Source organism: Gadus macrocephalus, chromosome 4 (genome assembly GCF_031168955.1).
Source record: "Gadus macrocephalus chromosome 4, ASM3116895v1".
NCBI classification, from domain to species: Eukaryota; Metazoa; Chordata; class Actinopteri; order Gadiformes; family Gadidae; genus Gadus; species Gadus macrocephalus.
The window spans coordinates 18,667,932-18,690,390 of record NC_082385.1 but is presented as its reverse complement, the minus strand read 5'-3'; the positions used below and the strand labels follow the sequence as shown (position 1 = coordinate 18,690,390).

At 45.6% G+C, this 22,459-nt stretch overlaps 1 protein-coding gene and 1 long non-coding RNA gene across 4 annotated transcripts in view; both read left to right on the top strand.

Moving 5' to 3' along the window:
- LOC132455137 (uncharacterized) overlaps positions 1-22,459 on the top strand; it is a 278,945-nt gene that overhangs the window by 78,079 nt on the left and 178,407 nt on the right. The gene's annotated exons all lie outside the window — the stretch shown is intronic.
- Positions 1-22,459, top strand: part of zranb3 (zinc finger, RAN-binding domain containing 3) — a 106,070-nt gene that overhangs the window by 43,932 nt on the left and 39,679 nt on the right. For all 3 annotated transcript variants that reach the window (XM_060048809.1, XM_060048808.1, XM_060048810.1), the window contains exons 14-16: positions 6,902-7,159; positions 14,310-14,452; positions 16,705-16,809. In XM_060048809.1, coding sequence (XP_059904792.1) covers positions 6,902-7,159; positions 14,310-14,452; positions 16,705-16,809 — 506 coding nt within the window. The remainder of the gene's footprint in view (positions 1-6,901; positions 7,160-14,309; positions 14,453-16,704; positions 16,810-22,459) is intronic.

Here is a 22,459-nt window from a genome sequence, read left to right as displayed (position 1 = left end):
TCTTTTTCCTTTCTCACCCTCTTCAACTCATTTTCTCTGTCTCTCTCTGTAACACACTCACTCTCCCGCTCCGCCTTCCTCGCGCTGCTCTTCCCACTTTCGCTTTGTCTCTCTCTCTCTCTCGCCGTGATGATCGGAACAAAGCCTAATTTCCACCTGTCAAGTGGAGTGACGGGGAGAGAGTGCGTGCTTTGAAAGGTGGAATATTTGTGTGTGTTTGGCGGCAGAATGACATGGGGGGCGATGAGCGGCTGTTGTCGTTAGAATCGTGATGAGATGCGCTTCCTCTCCTTCCACAAACTCTGACGGTTGGTTGGAAACAATGCGATGGATTGACTCCTTCCAGAAAAGAACGAAGAATGATTTTATTTATTTCAACAGCGCTGTGATATCCTTGTGTTGCTCATCTGAAGCCTGTTCACAACTTTGTTTTCTGTAATTAAGGATTGTTAAAGGGCAACAGCAGCCTGGGCGAACCGTCGTAGCTCTCCTGGCTTCACTAGAACATCCGTTATTGTATAATTGGTCAAAATGACTTCCTCTACTGATTATGCATTAGAGCATTTATCGTGGAACCTGCCACGTATGTCAACGATGGCAATAAACCCCTTGTGTCCTTTGGTGATCGATATGCGTTGGTCAGTACGTAGTGTACAGACAGCACCAGCACCAGCTTCCGCAAAAGACTCAAGACTCACCTAGACTTCACCTAGACTCTGCATTAGGCCTGTCACGATAAAAAAGATTTCTGGGCGATTAATTGCGATAAGCGATAATATTGCAGTTTTTCCACTAATATAATGTGTGGTAACACGGCTCAAGGAACAAGAGTCTCTGCTGCTCAAACTGCCAACAAGGCACGTTTATTAATTCCAAAGAACGGAAAAAAGGGGAATCACCCGTCAATGCAAACGATACAAATAAAGAGTCTGGGCTCCGTGAGCCACTGGGGACGCTGTGGTCGTGTCTCACGCGCTGTCCCGGTATCCAGGAGAGGAGGTCCTTCCGTGGTCTCCTGTGGTCTTCTCTAGACCGGGTCCTGGGGCAAAGGTCCGTGCGGGTAGGGAATCTCGCTCCGCTCTCTGCTCCTGCATGGGTCACATACCTCCTGTCCTTTAGACTACATCTCAGCTTCTCTTTTATAGCCCTCACCTGGGTCTGATTGGCCTGGTACACTGGTGTCTCCCGTTGGAGTTGAGTGGGACCTTGCCAATGCGACCCTTGGCGACCTCTGGGGGAAAAGGGTGGTAGACAGCTCGTATTACCTGCCCTCTGGGCTTCCAGGCCCGCCGTGTCGGGGCCGGGTTGCCACAAATGATAATGGCATAATAATGCAAATACACCCTTTCGAAGATCAATAAACTTTTATTTTTAAAGAACACTGTAACTGGACGTCTGGAAGACATTTAAAATATCCAGAATAAATTAACAAAACAACTAAAAACAATAAATAAAATGGACTCAGTCCATTTTAACAAAAAATGCTTGTGCCCTGTAATTATGAGCCCGAGCCCGATTTCAACCCGACATTTGTTACTTAGGCCTACTCTGCTAAATAAATATAATATATATAAATATATATAATGTATAGAACGCCGGTCGTTATCGGGAAAATAAGCCCCGACAGGGCGAACAGGACACCGATGCGCAGCGGAGGTGTCTTGCTTCTCCCTGTAGGGGCTTATTTTCAATAATGACCGGTTACGTTCTATACATTATCCCGCTTATTACACGGCTACTTGCCAAAACGAGAAAATAACTTCACATGGTGTGTCTTTTTACAATTTATTCGTTCGCATTCGTAGTGTCGATCAGCAGAGAAATAGTTCATCAAAGACGTTGACGTTGCTTAGCAACCGAAGACGCTGGGGTGGACAAGTTACCAGACTACTATCTATGCAAGTGAACGGAGCGTTCCACGGCATTCAGAAGAACCGTGTAATAGAGGTCTATAATATTTCTGTTTATGGCATCGATTTCTTCTCAGATTAGGACATTAAAGCAATGATTTTAAAAAAAAAGAGTGCGAATGGAAATTATTGCAGCTGGCAAAAAACTCCTGCTACTTGTTGTATGTTGTATGCCTTGGCACTTAATGTACAGACTTATTGAATGTTGCACGTCCTGGCACTTAATGTGTGCACTTATTGTATGTAGTGCTGCACAATTTGGTGAAAAAGTCATTGCGATTATTGTGGACAATATTGCGATTTGCGATCGCGATATAATAAATAAATCGTGTCGTGAGTCTACTTGCTTGGTTATCAAGGAAAATGCACGCAGATTGCTGATCATTTTAAAATGTTTATTTCTTACCTCAAACATACAAACTGAAACTATCATAAAAAAATACAAAAACTAAAAAATGTGTACAGTACTGTTTTCAAAATAACAATATTTAGCAAAATTCAATAAATAATGAAAAAATATATATTTTTCAAAGTAAAGAGATTTCTGCAGTGAGGAAATTTGTTAGGTTTTCTCAATGGTACAACTAAATAAAATAAATGTAATAAGAAAATACAAATTTAATAATTGTATTTTTTTGCACTTTTTTTTTAATTAAATCGCAATTGCGATTTGATTAATCGTGCAGCACTAATTATGTGTCGTACTTATAGTACTTAGTTGTGTAGTATGTATCTTACCCTAGCTATTTGTGTTGTATACAGGAATTGGTTAACCTAGTGATGGTTAGTGACTGCACTTGGTTCTATAAACGTCCTTACTGTCCCAACAGCGACATGTTGTTTCTTCTGACAAAATAATATAAGTCGCTGTGGATAAAAGCGTCTGCTAAATACCCTCAATGTAAATGTAACCGGGAGTCCTTTACTGGACTTGTTATCACAAAGACCAAGTTCTGTATTACAAGTGCTTGCATTCGTTTGACAAAAATGTGATTGTTACAGACGTTTTAGTGCGGCCAAGGGATACGATTGGGATGGTCTGATCACCCAGACCTCAATGAAATTTAACGCCAGATGATGTTCTGATTTTACCATAGCTATAGCAGCGTTTCACTGGTTATCCGAAACACACACACACACAATCCCCCCAAACAACACTCCTTATTATTATTAATATTATTTTTGGTTAGTTTGTTAACAAAACTCTGCAACCTCTAGCAACTTAGTAGGCCTTGACAACCCCTGACACGGATCGAGTTCATTTAAAAAATATATATACATTTTGGCAGCGTTTTAAATTCGCAACATCTGCAACCGCCGGTGTCAGCAGCACACCCGAGATTGTCAAATAACAACCCACGCGCAAATCTGTAAATGACAGGCTGTTCTGGCATACAAGCCGCAGGAAAAAAGAGAAAACATTGACAACTATATTTATAGACGTGTCTCAAGGCAACGGCAGAATCCACCGCACACTGAAAACAAGAGCAGAATATGAACCATAGCAGTTGGGGTATGACGAGGTTGGGTGGTTGGACTCCCAGACAAAAGGGACCGGGTTCAATTCCCAAATATCCAAAGCCTAATCTGAACAGAAGGGCATCTTTGAGCCAACATGGCCCTTAACCCCTCAACCTGCTTTGTCATGGTTCATGTGTCCATGTGAATTTAATGTAAGTCCCTTTGGATGAAAGCGTCTCCAGAAGGAGTCTTGATTGTGTTGCTTGTTACCATTCATTTGGTAGGAGATTTTTGAGTGATTTCACTGGAGACAATGAGAGGGATTTTGTGAGCCTGGGTTGATTCTTAGATAACATTTGCGATTCTCTAGACATGATATATTCTTCTGGTAAAATGTGAGATTTTCATCATCTCTCCCCCTGATACAACATGTATTTGCAAGGGCAAGTCTGAAATGATCAGAAAGTTATACTTCTTGATCATAGCTAGAATTTCCATTCTTATAAAACAACCCAGTATGTAGTATTGATTTGGGAGGTCTAACAGATATTCCCTCCCAGTGTAACTGAAATTGGTATTTTAGGTATATCTATGATGTTTTAGATACATTAACGTCCTTTCAAGAGTTTCCCTCTTCGTTAACATCGTTAACATAACGGCTTATCATAACTTTGGTCTTTTAACATATACTTTTTATGTACCACTACAGAGGGATAATAATCACTTTTGTGTTGGTTTTCTTCAGTTAATACAGTCATCAGTGGAGGCTGTGTTACACAAATTGACTTCTTCTGTTTGCCCTTGTTAGCGATGAAACAAGTAACGTGTGTGTGTGTGTGTGTGTGTGTGTGTGTGTGTGTGTGTGTGTGTGTGTGTGTGTGTGTGTGTGTGTGTGTGTGTGTGTGTGTGTGTGTGTGTGTGTGTGTGTGTGTGTGCACAAACCAGAGACTGAGGGTGACATTTTAGGGAAGGCTGGTCTTTGAACTCACATAGACGCCCAGAGAGACTATCACTAATTATCACACACACACACACAGCCACTATCTTGTTATGCCTCCCCACCCCAACAAGCGGCAGCAAAACCTGCCATGATTTCATAAAGATACTAATAAATCATCAGGGTGGCTATTCGGTCTGCGTATGTGACCAAGTTTGGCTTGAATTAACTTGTTGAACATGTTTCATTGTTCAGCCACTTCAGCAACAAGCTAAAAATATATTTATATTTTTTTAAGTACATTGTATTGTAGCGGCGGCCAAGAAGTACAAAGTCAAGCTTTAGTTAACCGTAGTTCTGCGCCGCATACACTTTATTGGAGACTAACATTATACATAGAAAATGGCGCACCCATCAAACGAACATGACATTCTCGATGACGGTGGCAGCAAAGATGAACACAACATGTTAAGAGAACAACACACAACTACACACAAACAATTAACAACCCCAACCCATTAACCCCACTTACCCTAACAAATACACTGGACCCTGAAGGCCCAGTGGCCTTCAGGGTCCAGTGGCCTTCAGGGTCCAACAGGCAAACACGAATTCCTAGGATCCCCTGCGTGAACCCGGAAGAGGCGTCCACGCCAGGGGTCGCCACAGTATTTTCAATAATTTGACAAGACTCTTTCAGTGACTTACCCCAGTGATTTTTTTTTGGATACTGGTCATAAGGAGCAGATAGGAGTATGCCTAGGTAGACTGAGGATATTGGTGTTTGGATCCTGAGGCTATTGCCTGGGATTAAAACAATTCAGAAGACCCGACTGTCCTGCCCCAAAACGGGATTATAACACAGATTCTGTAGATTCAGCCCAGTCTTTTAAAACACTGCAGAAAAATGAAAAGGTGCAGAGCAAAAAAGAATGGGTGGCAGCCAGGGAATAAACCTTGAATTTATTAACATTTGCCGAGCTCAGGGTAGCTCACCTCTATAGTGTTATGCCAGAAATGTATCGGACAAAGGTTTGTGACACAGAGGATTTGAATGAGAAAATAGGGTGGAGGTGATGCAGAGAGTGGGAATGAATATTGGATCGAGATTAGGAGGTGGGAATGACACATAGCCCTGGAAAGCAGCATGCCACGGTGGGGGAGGGAATGATAGAGCGGTCAGAATGAGCATGTAGTCACCCTACATGCTCATTCTGACCGCTGAGATGAGGGTGATAATCATCAATCCCTATGCCGCAGTCCAGTGACGGGGACACTGTGCTGTGGAAGGTGCCGTCCTTCGGAGGAGACGTAAAACCGAGGTCCTGACTCACTGAGGTCATAAAAGATCCAAGGGCACTTATCGCAAAGAGTAGGGGATTCCCCTATGTCCTGGTGGGTGCTACACACGTGGGTGCTACACACGTGGGTGCTACACACTGGTGGTGGTTAGTGAGGTTACCCCCCCCCTTCACTGTAAGCGCTTTGATTTTCCAGAAAAAAGAGCGCTATATAAATTCAATGAATTATTATTATTATTAATCAGATGAGGATGGGAATGAGATGAGGGTGGGAATGAGCATGCTAGGGTGGGATTAGAAGATAAATTCCAACGAAAAGAGCTAGTGGGAACAACAAGAGGGTTGGAATGGGGAGAGAGTGAGAGAAAAATTTGCTGGGAATGAGGGGTGTTATGGTAGGAATGAGCAGATGTGGGGTTGAAATGACAAAAAGAAAGACGGCACCCAACCGGTCAATGCTGACTCACGGGCATAAATGATGGGCCTTTGGAAGAGGTCTCCGATTGGAGCGGGTCCACCATTAGTAATGCCTCGGATTATGCTATTCTGTCTACTTTTCATCCCTTCAATGTCCTTCGCCAGGAAAAAAAATATTCTTTGATTGCTTTGCTTTACAGAATTAACTGAAACAATGAGTGGATGGTGAGGATTCATTTTCATGTTGAGCAGCTTTTTCAGTTTTTTTTTTTTTTACTTTTTCCTTGGGCAAGGCACCTTTAATCAAGACTAACTCATCACACACACATTTGTTTTTTTCACACGAATACATGTCATTAAAGGGCAGTTAGGGGTTAGGGGGCATCCTGCTTACGGATGCCTTCACTGCCTTTGACGGCATTGGGGGTTGAACCCAGAACCTTTGGGCTGGGTGTCAAAACCTCTGACCACAACATTCATTTACATTTTTACATTATGGGGATTTTGCTGACGCTTTTATCCAAAGCAACTTACAAACATTCATGCACACATTCACAAACTGAAAGCGGAGTCAACCACGCAGGTCGACAGCCAGCTCGTCAGGAGCAGGGTGAGGCGTCTTGCTCAGGGACAGCTCGACACTCACTAGGAGGAACCGGGGTACGGGGATCGAACTAGCAAACTTCCGGTTACCAGTTTACCCGCTCTACCTCCTGAGCTACTGTCAGAACACTCTCCTCCCCCTGTAGCATATCATGTATCACATGCTGTTTATAACCGCCTCGTATTGGCTGGGATGTTTCAGCCTTTGTCCCCGAGTCAACCTCCGTCTCGTCTCCAACCCCTCCGCCTTCTCCCCTCTCCCCCGTCTCCAGAGGAGCCTCCGGGCCGCCCGCTGCCCCCCAAGGAGGACCCTGTGCGTCCCGCCATCATGGTCATTGCCTCCGGTTCGGAGAGCGAGGGTGAGAGCCCGGTCCCACGGGGACCCGGGGCCCAGCCCCCCAGCCCCCCCCTGGTCCCCCAAGACAAACACCCCGCTCCGGTAACGCTGCCCGGAGACGGCCAGAGAAGTGAGGATGGGGATGATGGGGATGGTGCGGCACGACACTCCATCACCACTGATCAAACAGAAGGTAATCCCACCGTTGACGCCACAAACACGCACACACGCATGCACGCACGCACAAACGCACGTGCGCAGGCACGCATACATTGAGATACACGCACATATACATGCACACATGCATATAAATACACACGCACAAAAAAAAACACACACACAAAAAACATTCACACACACATGCATGCAAGCACTAACAGACGCACATACATCCGCGTGCATGAACACATCAAACACACACGCAGTCTTCTTAACACACATTCTAACACACCTTAACACACACTCACTCATACAAAATACAAACACATACATACACATCAAATACAAAAACACACACACATCAAAAACAAACATACACACAGCAGGTATTACCACATTCACACTCAAACACAAACTCACACTCTTACACACACACTCACACAGCAATCTCTGGCCGCTCTTCATTTCCAGTGAAGATTGTGTGCGGGCATCTCATCCGTCTGAAGTAATAACCAATAAGCACGCAGTCTATCCTCCATATGGGTCCTTGACTGACAAACAGGCAGCTGTGGGCCGTATTATAATGAGTGCTATTATTACACCCTTATATAAGGTGTTAAATAAGCACAAATATTGCCTATTTCCGTACAACGTGATAAGGAATTGTATAAAAAAATAATATATGGTATATATTGGGGGTGTGCATCTCTCCTTTATAGGACGATCCGATAGGTATATTGATGCATGCGCTAAAATACGATTCAGGGATGATACATTTTAATATGGAACGATTCGATTTGATTCAATGTCCTAACGTTCCGGTGCGTTTTGAAGAGATACGATTCAATCCGATAGAAACTGTTAATATTCGTTTAATGTTAACGCATGCATTTTCCATTAATTAAAATAGGCCTTCTATAAAAGAGCCATTGCTTACTTTCAAATATATATATGTTGCAAGGACCATGGAATCTTATGGCTGGTTCAGACTACATGATTTCAGCCAGATTTTGCCCCGATTCGTTTGTCGCAGACAAATTTGTGAGTCGTACACGATTTTGAAAGGTCGGTGACGAGACAAGGTCTTGTAATGTGACATGCTTGCGATCTGCGATGTTTTCGTCTGCAACGTTCGAAAAACATGCTTGAATTTTTGGGGGAATCACATGACGTATCCATTGTTGACATGAGGGAACCCCGGCTCAAGTTTTGTGATGGAAACCCACGAACAGCTGGAGCTCACGCGCATTGTTTACCAACTGACTTCATTGCACTACCTGAGTACACGGTAGTAGTGGAGGCTATCCTATAGGATAGCCTCCACACACACCTTCTAGTTTTTCACCCTCAACCCCCTCCCAGAGCTTTGAAGCATTGCTTCCCTCAGCAAGTGAAGACGTGTGGATTGTCTGTTTTCTTTAATGAAAAAAAATCCCACCTCTACAATGGCTGAGTTCAGCAAGGCTGCACAGATCTGGGCGGGGGTGAAGAGTGACACCATGAGGTGTCAATGGAGGGTAGGCGTAAATGATGGGAAGGTCCTGAGAAGAATTGCGTGTGTATGTTTACAAGGGTGGCAAAAAATACACTTTGGCTGTGTGCCAGATGTCAAATTCGTGCTGGACATTAGGATATTCTTCCCGAATTATTTACTGTATTGATGTGGAGCGGTCCGTGGCCATCACCTCCAGGTCAAGGCCCAAGTCCAGAAGCTCAGTCATTCCCCTCGTAAAACCCAGTGGCTCCATGGCTCCAGAGCTGGTGGCCTCTGTACACTAAAGATTCAAGTTTGATAACATAGCGAGAGTAATTTTCCATTATTGTTATTCTGCATCCATTTATGCTTATCTTACCTGCACCAGTTCTGTGTGGAATATCTCCTTTGTGTCGCCTAACATAAAGGTGTAGTGGCAGTATTTCGCATTGAAACCTGGCGAGTCACATCAGCCATCACCTGCCAAGTGTGGCCTCTTCCCATCTTCCTGTTCCAAATAAACTCTTGCTAAGAGTTCTGTTCTTTTCTCCCTATACACGTTCTCAATAGCAGGGTGCAAGTACGCTTTCTGAATGTTATAAAATGTAGTTGTTCCAATCGTTTGAAGACCCATGGTTTGGCACCAGTCTGAGAGTTCCGTGGATGTGCCGCCCCTGAACAGAACAGCTGCAGCTGAAAGGAGATTAACCTCTGGCATTCCTCTTACGTCAGGTGAAGATGTCCAAGTCCCAGAATGGCCCCCAAGACACATCCATTTCACCGTCCTCTGTGCCCCAGAATCAAAGATGGTCTTCGATGAAATCGGTTTCCCGCACATCTGGCAACATTTGGATAGTGACATGAGGCTGGATTCATTGACAATAATCGTCATTTCACGCCAGTCCTTTACACCTTCATCTTCTGATGACGACGCCGATTCGGGGGTGAGAGTTGACTCAGGCTGATAGCTTTCGTCGGTTTCACCAACTTCAAGGCTACTGGCACTTGTATTGAGGCCTGGTGACTATATAACAAAGAGGTTTATTTTCAATGTTAAATTCCACAAATTACAGTAGTTTTATAATTCCATTAAAGACAATATGCTGACCAAACTTACAAACTGTGCTTGGCCAGAGGGAGGATTCTTGACTGGTGTTGACATCATTGGTGCTGACTGGTGTTCCTCATCTTCTGACGACGAGAACAAAGCTGCAGCAGACGTCGTTTGAGTCTGAAATGCGATACGGTCAATAAACATTTTAATAACATCAAACTAACACACGTGAAACATCGTAAAACATCGATAACAGCAAACGTATATAGAATGTAGCTAGTCTATCTAACGTTACATTGCCAACTTTGCTTATTCACTGCTGAGGAGTCGAGTTTTGATGCGCCGGCACATTAGAACAACATGCGACAAAAACATGCGAAAGAAGGCAGATTTACTTTGTAAAAAGCCAACTTATATACAACTCCTATGAGATGTGGTGCTTAACTGCAAATGACTGTATCAGTGTGTCTTATCATTATCAGTAATATAGTCGAGTGAGTCTTACCTCCAGGCAAATGCGTTTAGCGCTGCTAGTTGCAGACATCCCAGGCTGTTTTTTCGTCATGTGGAAAGGTAAATGTCGACGGAATTGCGGTGTTCAAAAGAGCGTCTCTCTTCATTCCCAGGACATTGAATTCGAAGTCTTCCGGCTTGAAACGGAGACTGCAAACCTTCTTCTTTTTTACGGCTTCCATGGCTGTGTCTTCTCGAAACTTTGAATGATTGATAGCCCGTAGCCACTGTTTGCAACGCTCCAAATCTCTAGGTAGGAGATGAAAACTTACTGCTTGTCCTTTCCTTGTCCTGCTTGAACATCCCGGCACAATGCAAAAGTTCGCCAATTCGAAAGAAATACAAACAAGGAGTAATTCAATAATGAGTTCACCAACTAATACTCTTCACTAGAAATGTTGTGTGAATTGATTTTTAAGATGTCTTGCGGTATCACCTTGGTAGATGGAACCGCAAGGTCTCTGATAGGCGGAGATCTAGATCAGCGAGAGTGGCCTGCGAAGCTGTGCATCATGGTGCATGATGGGAGTTGTTTTCAATCCACAAGCACCAAAAAGTCACTTTCTGCCTTTACTCGGTCAAGACGGCAGCAAATTAGAAATTTATTTAATTTTTTACTACATATAGGACCCAATTTCAATACATATTCATGTTTCCACCTGTGAAATTGTCCTTTAAATCCCTGCTGATGTCAGGATCGCAGAGTCGCTCACCAGCTTCTGCAAAAGACTCAAAACTCACCTGTTAAGAGTTCACCTCGACTCTGCATAGCCACCCAGCCCCTTCTGGCCACCATTGTATGTTGTACGTCCTGGCACTTAATGTACGCACTTATTGTACGCACTTATTTATAGTGCTTAATTGTGTAGCATCTGCAGTAGCTGCTATCACTGCTGTACATGGGAATGGGTTAGCCAGCGATTAAAGCCCGAGTGAACTCATTGGATGGTTTATCTCATTCAGCCAACCTACCAAGCTACCTGTCCACAACAAGGTTAGCAGACATGTTGCTGAAGCTAGCGAGCTAGTCCTGCGTTTCTCAAGAGTGGCATCAGAAGGAGGCCTGAAGGGAGGAGTGGGAGGGGTGGGATTCTCTCGGTTAGTTTCAAAATCAATCTTACTGTGACTGGTTTCTCCAAATGTCCTTGCTCAGCTTTAAAGTAAGTAGGATATGGATGGTATTATTGTCATGGAATGGCTAAATTTCGAACACTGTTGTTGCATTTGATATGCTGCTATATATTGGATGCACTTGAGGAGAACTGTTTGATAGTAAAACAATTGGGTTTGTAATTGTAATTTGTGTAGTGGTGAAGGTGACTCTCTGCCAAAGGTTTGTGGGTTCGATCCCTGTTGTCCACAGTCTACCTGTAGGGATGCCGCCTAACCCCTACCTGCTCCTTAATGACATGGATCTGAACTCCCCTCCCACATATATTATGGACATTCTTTAGAAGCGATGTGAGCGCTGTATCAAAACATCAGCATTGAGTCTGGTTTAACAGAGTGATCTGTTTCCATGACATGTATTCAGAGAGAGCCCCTGAGGAGCACGAGAGGGTAAGGGGTCAACCAACTCAAGGATGCCCACAGGATAGGCTGTGTACACTGGGGAGTGAATGTAGGAGATTTTCACCCAGGGAATTACTGGTTGTTAGTTTATTTGGGAACATTAACATTAATTATCCATTTGTTACCATAAGGTACTGCAGTAATACAAAGTACTTGAAACTAAGCAATTAGAGTAAGAGTCAGGGAGAGTGGTTAAGGGTTATCCTTACCCTTTCTGTGAGTTAATGCTTAGTGCTGGATTAAGTGAATTAAAGGTTGATGCCCCTAGTGTTACTGACGGCCTGCAGAGGCAGCCCCTGTTCCACAACCACACTTTCCACTGATGTTTCTGGAAAGAATGGTGACCTTGCAAAACATTCCCAGTGTGTCCCTCTGCAAATTAAATCCTGTGTGTGTGTGTGTGTGTGTGTGTGTGTGTGTGTGTGTGTGTGAGTGTGTGTGTGAGACACAGTTTGCACATTAATGAATGAATGAATGAATTACTGGAATAGGTTCAATAGGTCTCGAGGTTTGCACACTTGCCCACGTGTGTGTGTGTGTGTGTGTGTGTGCGCGTCCCCAAACATCCTCCACCTCCCTCCCTTCACTTACTTCTTACTTCCTCCCTCCCTCCACCCAGCTCCTTCCCTCCTCCTCCCTCCCTCCACCTCTCTCCCTCCCTCCCCCACTTCCCTCCCTCCCTCCTCCTCCACCTCCCTCCCTTCACCTCTCTCCCTCCTTCTGCTACTCCCTCCCTCCACCTCCCTCCTCTGCAAGCACCTCCCTCCCTCCACCTCCCAACACTTCCCTCCCTCCACCTCCTCCACCTCCCTTTCTCCCGCCACCTCCACCTCCAACCACTTCCCTCCCTCCACCTCCACCTCCACCTCCCTCCCTCCACCTCCCTTTCTCCCGCCACCTCCAACTCTGTCCATCCCTCCCTCCACCTCCATCCCTCCACCTCCCTCTCCCCCCCATCCCTCCACCAGAGGGAGTGTTTGGGAGCAGGTCGGTGCTGTGTTGGTGACAGGATAATAAGACGGCTGCGTAGAGAGATGCCTGGGTCCTCTCTGCTGCCATGGCCTACTTAAGGCAGCTGGTGGCTCGTTGTTGCGGCGACGCTAACAGATGGGAGAAGAGATGGAGTTGAAATGAAAGGGAGGAAGGATCAGTAGCTAAAAAAGACCTTGAGCGTGGTTGATTCAGGGATCCATCTTGGAGCTAATCTTTGCCCCAAGCCCCTGTCGGCTAGACCCGATAATATTAGCTTATTGGCATTCATTGACATCTTTTCGACAGTAGAAATACCAAAATACACCTCTGTACACACACACACACACACACACACACACACACACACACACACACACACACACACACACACACACACTCCGGACTCATTATACTCTTACCAAAGTGTCGCTCTGATACGACTCAGGTGGCATTTCCTCCCTGCGTGCCACAATATGATTTAGGGTGAGGGGATGGGGGATATTAGCTGTGTGTTATAGGTCATCGGCCAAATGGCGCGAGTGTCTCTTCTGGTCTTCTGGTTCCCCCCCATACTCCCAGCCAACCCCCCTCCCTCCCCTGACCTTTTCCTGCTTCTCCGTCGCCGATGGGATTATAGAACGGCAGAGCAGACATCAATGACCTGCACACACCTTTCGCTAACGCTCTTCTCTCTCTCTCTCTCTCTCTCTCTGTCTCTGTCTCTGTCTCTGTCTCTCTCTCTCGCTCTCTTTCCCTCTTTTTATCTTTTTCCATCTTTCTTTCTCTCCCTCCACACTACTTTTTAAATCACACAGCCTCTCCCTACTTCCTCTCTCTAAGGGTGACCTTTTTCCTTCCCCATCCTCCATGTCTTTCTCTCTCTCTTACACACAGACACACACTGGTCACACGTGCACATGGGCTTGGGTAATAGGTGTGAAACCATTTGAGGACAAGTGTCGTCTGGTCGGTGTTGCGCCAGAGGAGAGACTGATGCCAGAATGATTTGACAAAGTTTAGGGTAGTGGACATCCCCTGACCAGTTAACACCATTCCTGATCTAAAAAACAAATAAACTTAATCAACCCCAATCTCAGCTATGTTTTTGAAATATATTTAATTCATATTTACACAGCAAATCCTCAAATTATGGTTGCGCTGTAATCAGAGTACATAAGTAAACCAATAATTAAAAAGCATTAGTAAATGCAGTAGTCTGTACTAACCAAAAAACGAAGAGTGAATTAACAGGTCTAGTAGAGCTAATTAAAGACAGCCCCTGTTGCTGTCATTTGCCTCACCTACTAGCGCACTTTTTGCAGTGTTTGTCCGGTATGCTGCCGCTCCACGCCAAGGCACAGAGTGTCGCCGTGTTGCTGTCTCACCGTGGACAAGGAGCTTGAGGGCCGTGAGGAAGGACATCTTTGGTTCAGGCTGCCCCCCCCCCCCCCCCCCCCCCCCTCCTGCAGTACCCCTGCGCCTTACGAGGGTGGGGTGCTCCCCACCCTGGGAAACACTGGGTTAAGAGACACAGTTTCATGTTTTATCAAGTGCCCCTGCAATCCCTCCCTTCAATCCCCCTTGCATCTCTCCCTGAAGGACCCGTGGAGGCCCAGAGTGGGACCCAGCCGGAGGCTGAAGAGGACAATGGGGATGATGGTGTCAGCTCCTCTCTGCTGCTCTACCCGGCCCTGCAGTTCTGCGCCAGCCGCAACACGGACCGGGTCTTTCTCTACGACAAGGTACCTCCACGAGGGGTCATTTAGCAGACACTTTTATCCAACTAATACTGAATTCAGATGAAGGTCCTCAAAAAGGTCTTTCTTGCTATTCCCCTGTAAACGCCCCTCATTTCAGTCTCAGTAGGTCACAGGCAAACAAGTGATTAAGACTTGAATAATGAGTGTAGCAGCCACACTCACAAAAGTAATTTTTAAACATTAAAAGATTGCACTTATTAACGGACCAATCACAGAACCGCATCTTCTCTCTCGTTGATGAGCGGGCCGCCCAAAGTTTAAATATCTTAACTGTCATGGGTCATTCGCCGCGAGGCGCATCTGAAGCAGATGTGTGGAAATCGATAGACCAATGGGCGTTGTATTTTAAAAGAAAGGCTTATGATTGTGTTTTGGCTTTTTATGGCAGCCAATGGGCATTGTTCACCTCACTGGTCGGGGGGCTAGGTGTAAAAGGTGAACAGTTTGCATTTGTAACCAAAAGGGGTGCTAGGGGAATAAGGCCAATGAAGGGGGGTTAAAAATGAGCTCCTCAAGCCTCTATGTGATCGACTAGCGGGGGGGATTAAAGAGCAAGACCACGTCACCGTCCAGGAACTCTTTGATCAGGTCCTTTATTATCCTCTGGGGTTCAGGTTGGGTTTCGCTCCGCTTCCTGGGAGGTAATCCCGTCCATTCTAATTTACAATCCTCATCCAATTTGGGATTGTGGTTTTGATCGCATGTTTCCGAAAAGATTTGAGGCCCAGTCAGTGATCTTTTGGTTGCCTTTTCATCAAGTGGCTGACCGCAGCACTAGGTGCCCGGGTGAAAAGGACCGTTGATGTCCACCAACACATCACTCAGTCATTCTACTTCATTGTGAACCCCCACTACCGATACGTCTGTTGTGCGTTAGCGACTAGATCCCACCATCACAACAGACGTCATAAACACGACTGGAACCAACCGGAGCCAGCGTCAATCATCCCCGTACCGGAAGGCTCACTCCGTTGATTAACTCCTTGTTCTCACCCGGTTATCAGTCCCTCTCACAGGGTCCTAATCCCAGCCTGTAGCATCACGGCAGATAAGAGAGGAGAGGCGACGTGTAGGTGTGTGTGGGTGTGTATGCGTGTGCCGGTGTAAGTGTCTATTTAAGTGTGTCTGCGTGCCTACGTGCGCATGAGAGTGCAGGATTAACAGCGGAGAAGACAACGTGGGAAGAAGAATCACGGACTGAATATGATTCCTAAGCCCCCCTGCACCGAGGCGACGACACACACCGCCCTGATGTCCTGTCGTTCACACGTTCATCCCTCATACGTTCATCTTAAGGGGATAATCTTTTGCCTCCTCCTCCTCCATCTCCCTGACCATCTGTGTTATTTTAAATGACGAACCAAGAAGGTTTTCTGTTTTTTTCAACGCTTACCAGACCCCCGGTAGATCTGCGTTCATCCTCCTAACCGCGGGAATTTACACAAGCGCCGCCCGAGTCAACACACAATCAAAGTGGGATTTGATATCCCAATAAGAGATGCATTTGTAGGGAAAATAATAATTACCCAAAAGACTGCGTGATTGAAAGTGTGATGCATCAAATGTCTGTGCTGTTTTCAGTCATTCTGTGGGAGTCGAGATATGATATATGGAGTCCCCCTGCGTCTCACAGCTCGCTGACGCCCAACAATAAATCCTCTCAATTCACTTTCCCTTTTTTTTCCAGATTGAGATATTTTCCGCAAAGCGGTGCTAGCTGGTTCCTTTTTAGTTTGTTTTGGCTGTTGGGGTTCAAACCATTTTGATTTGGGTGATACTGTATTTATTTTCCATGGTTGTCAGTTGTCAAAATGGTGTTATTTTAAATTTGCCCGTTTTTCAGCCCAGAAATTCATTCAAGCTAATACATAATGATTCTGGTAAAAGCAAATGTAAAAAATACAAACTATGATCTTTGAAAAAATGTATATAATCCTCTTGCTCAAGGAGGTCTACATGTTAGTCTGTGAACAATGAGGGTTCAATCCCAAAGCAATCTCAAACCCTCACACCCTAGGCTTCACTGCACTGGTATTGATTCAAATTCAATTCCAAGAAATGTATTTAGCCGTTACTAACATCGTTCGAGTTGGACAAGCTTTTGCTTGTTCAAAGCAGTCTCAAATGTCCAAGTACAACAGTCAACTGAATGGTTAGAAGTGGTTTGAATGACGGTTAAGTTGAGCTGTCTGATGCAGACAAGTGATTGATCCATACTGTTCCTCTTTTCACAGGATGGCACTCCACTGAACTGTAACTTTGTTCCTCTGGACATCCAGCTGGAGAACTGGGAAGACCTCCCAGAAGCCATCAGCAAGAGACGGGAGAACCGCATCCAGGTTCGAACCCCCGCTAAATCAGTGTTAATTTCGTTAACGAAAAATATGACGAAAAATGTTCGTCAACGACCTTTTTTCCGTGACTAAGACGAGACGTTGACGAGCTAAAAATAGATCTGTGATAATAAAAACGATGACGAAATGTCATTTTGTTTTCGTTGACGAGACGAGACAGGACGAAAATGTTATTGGTGTGCTATTTGGACATTCAAAATGCACGATATTTTCCAATCAGTACACTCCCGTAAGGTTCTTATGCAACTGTTCACTCCTCCAGTAAATAGAACGGACCTTAGCTACGACTTGGCAACGGGAGGTATGGTCCACTCAGCTATGAGCTAACGTTATGCATTGTACATGATTCGAAATTCTTCCCAGCTTTTATTCCACAGATACTAGGGTCTATAGCATATAACCGCGTTGTCTGATTACAGTTTAATTCATTTTTCACAATTTACCGGCTCTCGTTTTGAAGAAAATCACCGCGCCATTCGTTTCAATGGGAATCGCCACGGTCTATACTTCAACATAAGGTGGACTTTGAAATTCGTCCAAGCCTTTATACCCAAGATACTATAGGGTTCATAGCATATAACCGCGTTTTCTGATTACAGTTTAATGCATTTTTCACAATTTACCAGCTATCATTTTGAAGGCTGAACAGACAAGAGTACTAAAGTGTGACGTCACGTTTCGAGAGCAACAGATTTTCGGTTCTACACAAACCTAACAAGGGGAAATCCTATGCCACACGAACCTTTTATAGAAAAGGAACAATCTTTTTGCGAATTGATTTCTGAGTTTGCTTTACCAATGATGTAAGTAATATTGAGAATAGATTGTCTTCATATTAAAAAAAAAAACTAAACTAAACTAACGTTTACAAACTTTTCCTTTTCATACCCCAGGGGAATACATGAACGCCTCGTCATTTTTCGATTGGTAGTGATTTTCACCTCTTGAAATTGATTTATTTTAATTCTGAAAGAAACAACACATGGAAGCAATGGAGAACGCCATCTCTCGTTCGGTTGTTTAGAACTGAAAATCCGGTTGCCAGGACAACGTAACGTTTTCACTTTAGTACTCTATTTGAGTGGAACAACTAAACATGTGTCCATATAGCCTATATAGAGTTAGCCTAATTGAACTAGTTTAAAAAGAGAAAACATTTTGACTAAAAGTAATGACTAAAAGTTGACTAAAATGTAAGGACTTTTCGTCGACTAAAACTAGACTAAAACTACAAAGGAAAACAATGACTAAAATGTGACTAAATATACTAAGCATTTTCGTCAAAAGACTAAGACTAAGACTAAATCTAAAATAGCTGACAAAATTAACACTGCGCTAAATGCAGTGCCCTAGCTCACTGTTTCTCTCGCTCACTGTTTCTCTTGCTCTCCCTCTCTCTCTCTCTTGTGCTCGTTCTCTCTCTCTCTCGTTCTCATTCTCTCTCTCTCGATCTCTTTCTCTCGTGATCTCTCTTGCTCTCTCTCTCATTGTGTGTGAGAGAGATGGGGGGTACTAAAATCGTTTTGTTAAACCCCAGTGTGCGTGTGTGTGTGTGCTGGGGATGAGTTCAGATCAGTGGCTGTTGGTGGTTTATAAAATGAGGGAGGATGGACTGCACGCTTGGTTGCCATTGGCCTGCTTGCACTGTTGGTGTATGGTGGCATAAGAAATTGAGACTCAAGTTGTTTCAGGGTGTTTTGGTGAACTACAAAATAGTAGGGAGGGATAGTTATGTGAATAAAATTGATACAAAGCCACCAGTGGCATCACTGTAATTTGAAAGCTGGTGGGAAGCATGTCTTTGAAATGGACTACAAGGGCAGAAGGAAAGGATGCAAAGCACATTAGTCAAATCAGGCCGGCCTACTCTTGATTTGTAAAAGTAAATAAAAAAATCTAGGCCTATTTTTGCCCTCACTGACTGAAGTTATTGGTTGTAATTTAGCTATGTTTATTTTCAGTTACAATTGTTTAAGAAAAGACTCAAGACCAAAAGTGATGCCAGAGAAATGCATCATGATCTGAATCATTCACCCTTTCCACAATATCAAACAGAACGGTCAGAGTAACAAACTAGTAAAACGAGAAAATTATTCCAAACAACCTGATCTATATGGGAGAGTGTCTATGTTCCCCGGGTCCTATGTTCCCCGGGTCCTATGTTCCCCTCTTTGTATGAGACTGGGGTACATAGGTCCCTTTTTTTAAAAAAGGGTCCTATGTTCCCCGCTTTTCCCAAAAAGGGTCCTATGGTCCCCGATATGTATGTGACCGGGGAACATAGGACCCTTTTTTTTTAAAAAGGGTCCTATGTTCCCCGGTCCGTTACGTTTTCCACCATTACTGCCAAATTCCGGCCGAGATAACCACCATTGCATGTCTTTACCTTTTGTGGAAGAGGGAGAGACGTCGGAGAACCCGACGCAGTCTATTCATAATATTTTGTAATGACCACGGAAGAGGCAGTGAATGAAGTATTGATTTGACAGAAATTTATTAGATAGGCCTACCTAATAAACCGTTGGAACACACAAGACCGGAAACCATAGCAACACCGGTAAACAAACCCCGAGAAGCCCAATCCCTACGAGAGCTCCCCGCGCTACGGCCATCCGGAGGCGCACAGAACTTTTGGCCGTGATATTATCTATACTCTCTAGGTCGTCCTCAGACGAGCCCTCCATCGTTGCTTCCAGTCATCCCGATTCTCCATACATCTGGCCAGTTCATTGGTACTTTGCGCTCCTGCATCCTTCTTGAGTACATCCACATATGTGAGTCTAGGACGTCCTCGAGACCGATGCCCATGGGTTGGTTCCCACAGTACCAATTTGCTGGCTGGCAGCTCTTGGTGTCTTTGGCAGTGTCCCGCAAGTCTCATTCTCCTGGCAGCTACTTTCTCACTCACCCTTGGTATTCCTTCATACAGGATCCTGTTGGTAACATGTGTACCCTTGCTGATGTTAAGTACTGCACGCAGCATTCTGATGTAGCACCCGTCTAAAGACTTCTGCAAGGTTGGCTTCAGGGACCAGCATTCGCTGCCGTAGAGGAGAACAGACTCTACCGTTGCATTGAAGAAGCTGAGTTTGATTTGACGGGGGAGGTTGGAGTTCCATACACAGGTCATGCCGTTCAGGGCCCTCCATGGGAGTGCCTTCCTCACCTTTAGGTCCTGCTCGGTTGAGTTCCAGGACATCCAGGACAATGAGAGGAAGGGGGCTAGTGTGTCCCCTTGCATTACTCCAGCCAGGATATCAAACTCCTCAGTGTTGCCATCTGGGGTAACCACCTTGGACCTTGTTCCTGCTTACATGGTCTCAATAGCCCGGAGTAGGTTGGGAGGAACACCATAGGCCTTAAGGATCTTCACCATCGTGCCTCTGTGGATCGAATCAAATGCCTTTTTGAAGTCGATAAAGCACAGTACAGCTGTCAGGTTATCCTTCTTCACCTCCTCGATCATTCTCCTTAGTGCCAGGATCTGGGCTGTGGTGGTTCTCCTCTTGCGAAAGCCATTTTGGTTCTCCCTCAGGTGAGGGTCGATGGCGCTCCTGATCCTGTTTAGTATCATGCGGATGTATATCTTTGCCGTGATACATGTCAGGCTGATGCCCCGGTAGTTGTCTGGCTTTGAGAGGTCTCCTGATTTAGGCACTGGGATGATGTTGGAGAGAGACCATACTTCAGGCAGTTTGTTTTGCAGTAGCGCTTGGTTGGAAAACTCCAGCATGATGTCATCGAGGTCACAGTTCTTTAAAACCTCTGGGGGTATGCCATCTGGCCCAGCACTTTTTCCAGCTCTCACTGTGCCTTTCGCCCGGGCTAGCTCAGTGACAGTGAAGGGACCATCATCAATGTCTAGGTTCCAGAGGACTGGTGGAATTTCTTCCTCGGCCCCATCTGCTGTTGAACCCAGTAGGCTTCGGAAGTGGTTGAATCAGGTTGCCATCCTCTCCTCAGGGCTGTGACCTTCAACCTGTCCCTCCTTTGTCCTTTTCCGCCCAGTAATTTCGTTGATAACCCTCCAGGCTTCCTCATACTGTTTTTCGCCTTGCGCAGCCTGCACCCTTCGCACCTTCTCCATCAGTTCCTCCCCCTTGATGTTGTCGTAGGTACTGAACAGAAGCTGCTTGGCTTCTCTCAGTTCCCCACGTCTCTGCTGGGTTGGTTCAAGCTCAAAGTTGAGGCGTGCTTCCTCCACACTTCCTCGTGCCGCTACGACCTCCTGAGGTTTGGACCTCAGGGAGGTTCTGGCTCTGTCCAACACGGGCACACACATCCTGGTTGCCTCCTCGTTTGCAGCGACAAATCTCATATATTCGCTGCTGGGCTCCGCTCCCTTGTCCAGCTGCTGGAATCGATTCCTGACTTCCTCAGTGTACCTGGTTTGAAGGCCAGGATCGTTTGCGAATGCCTTCCAATCGTGCCGGATCTTTGGACTAGGCTTGGGGACCCTGAGGCTCAGTCGCACCCTCATGGACACCACACGGTGGTCCGAACCCACCGAGCTGAACGAACTGTATGGTTCGGCATTAAGGATGGAGTTCCTCCACTTTCTCCTCACAAGTATATAGTCCAGTTGGCGTACCATACGTGTGGCTCGATCCTGGAAGGTCCATCTTTTGCCTTGTCTTTTCTGGAACAAGGTGTTCGCTGCCAGTAGTTCGTGCTCCATGAGAAGGGCGGTGAGGTATGCACCATTGCGGTTGGTAGAGTCGTGGTATGGGAAGGGTGTGTCCTCTGGTCCGAGCCTTGCGTTGAAGTCCCCCAGGATTGCCAGGAAGTTGTGTGCTGGAACACCTTGCACGGCTGTTGCCAGGTCCTCGAAGAACTTCTCCGCCTCCTCAGTTGGGGCCACGTTGGTGGGTGAGTACACGACTATGACTGTTGTTACTGGGTTGGATGAGAACTCTGCGATAAGGATCCTTTCGGTGTGTTAGTAAACCCGACGGAGAGCCTTACGCGCCCGAGAGCCCAGCATTAGCCCCACGCCGCCTGTTGCGGCCTGGGCCTCGTTTCGCCATGCAGACGAGGTGATGAACGTGCATATCTCAACTTTGTGGTAAACGATCTGGTCATCAGTGTGCACTCTTCTGTGTTCCTGGACTCCCAGGATCTCCATTCCCCGCTCCTCAGCACAGTGTGCTAGCTCCATCAATCTAGCTTCTTCTCTCACTGTACTTGCGTTGAAGGTTCCCATTACAAATGGTCTCCGACAGCGCATGAGTGCATTGGACGGGGTGTTGTGATCGGACAGGACCCTCCCTGGTTTCCCAGGGTTTGAGGTCCTGTCGTCATGGTGTCCTCCAGAGGGAGGACCAGCACCACCGTCCGCTGCGTTGCTCCTGCGGACTCCCGCCGCTGGAAGTATAGGGTTTGGGATCATTTTATTCTTCATGGTTGGCTTTACTATGCTGATTAAGGACTGTGGGGCGCAACTCCTCGCAGTCCCGGTTTTAGTTCAGAGTGACCTTCTCCTAGGTGGGCTGCCATCCAAGGCTATGAGCCCCTCCTGCCCAGGGATGCAGTTTTACGTCATACCCAGGACACAATTATATTATATTATATACTATATAGAGCTCCGGGAGTCGCAAACGGCAACAATCACTTTCTCCTCCATGCTGCAGTTCAC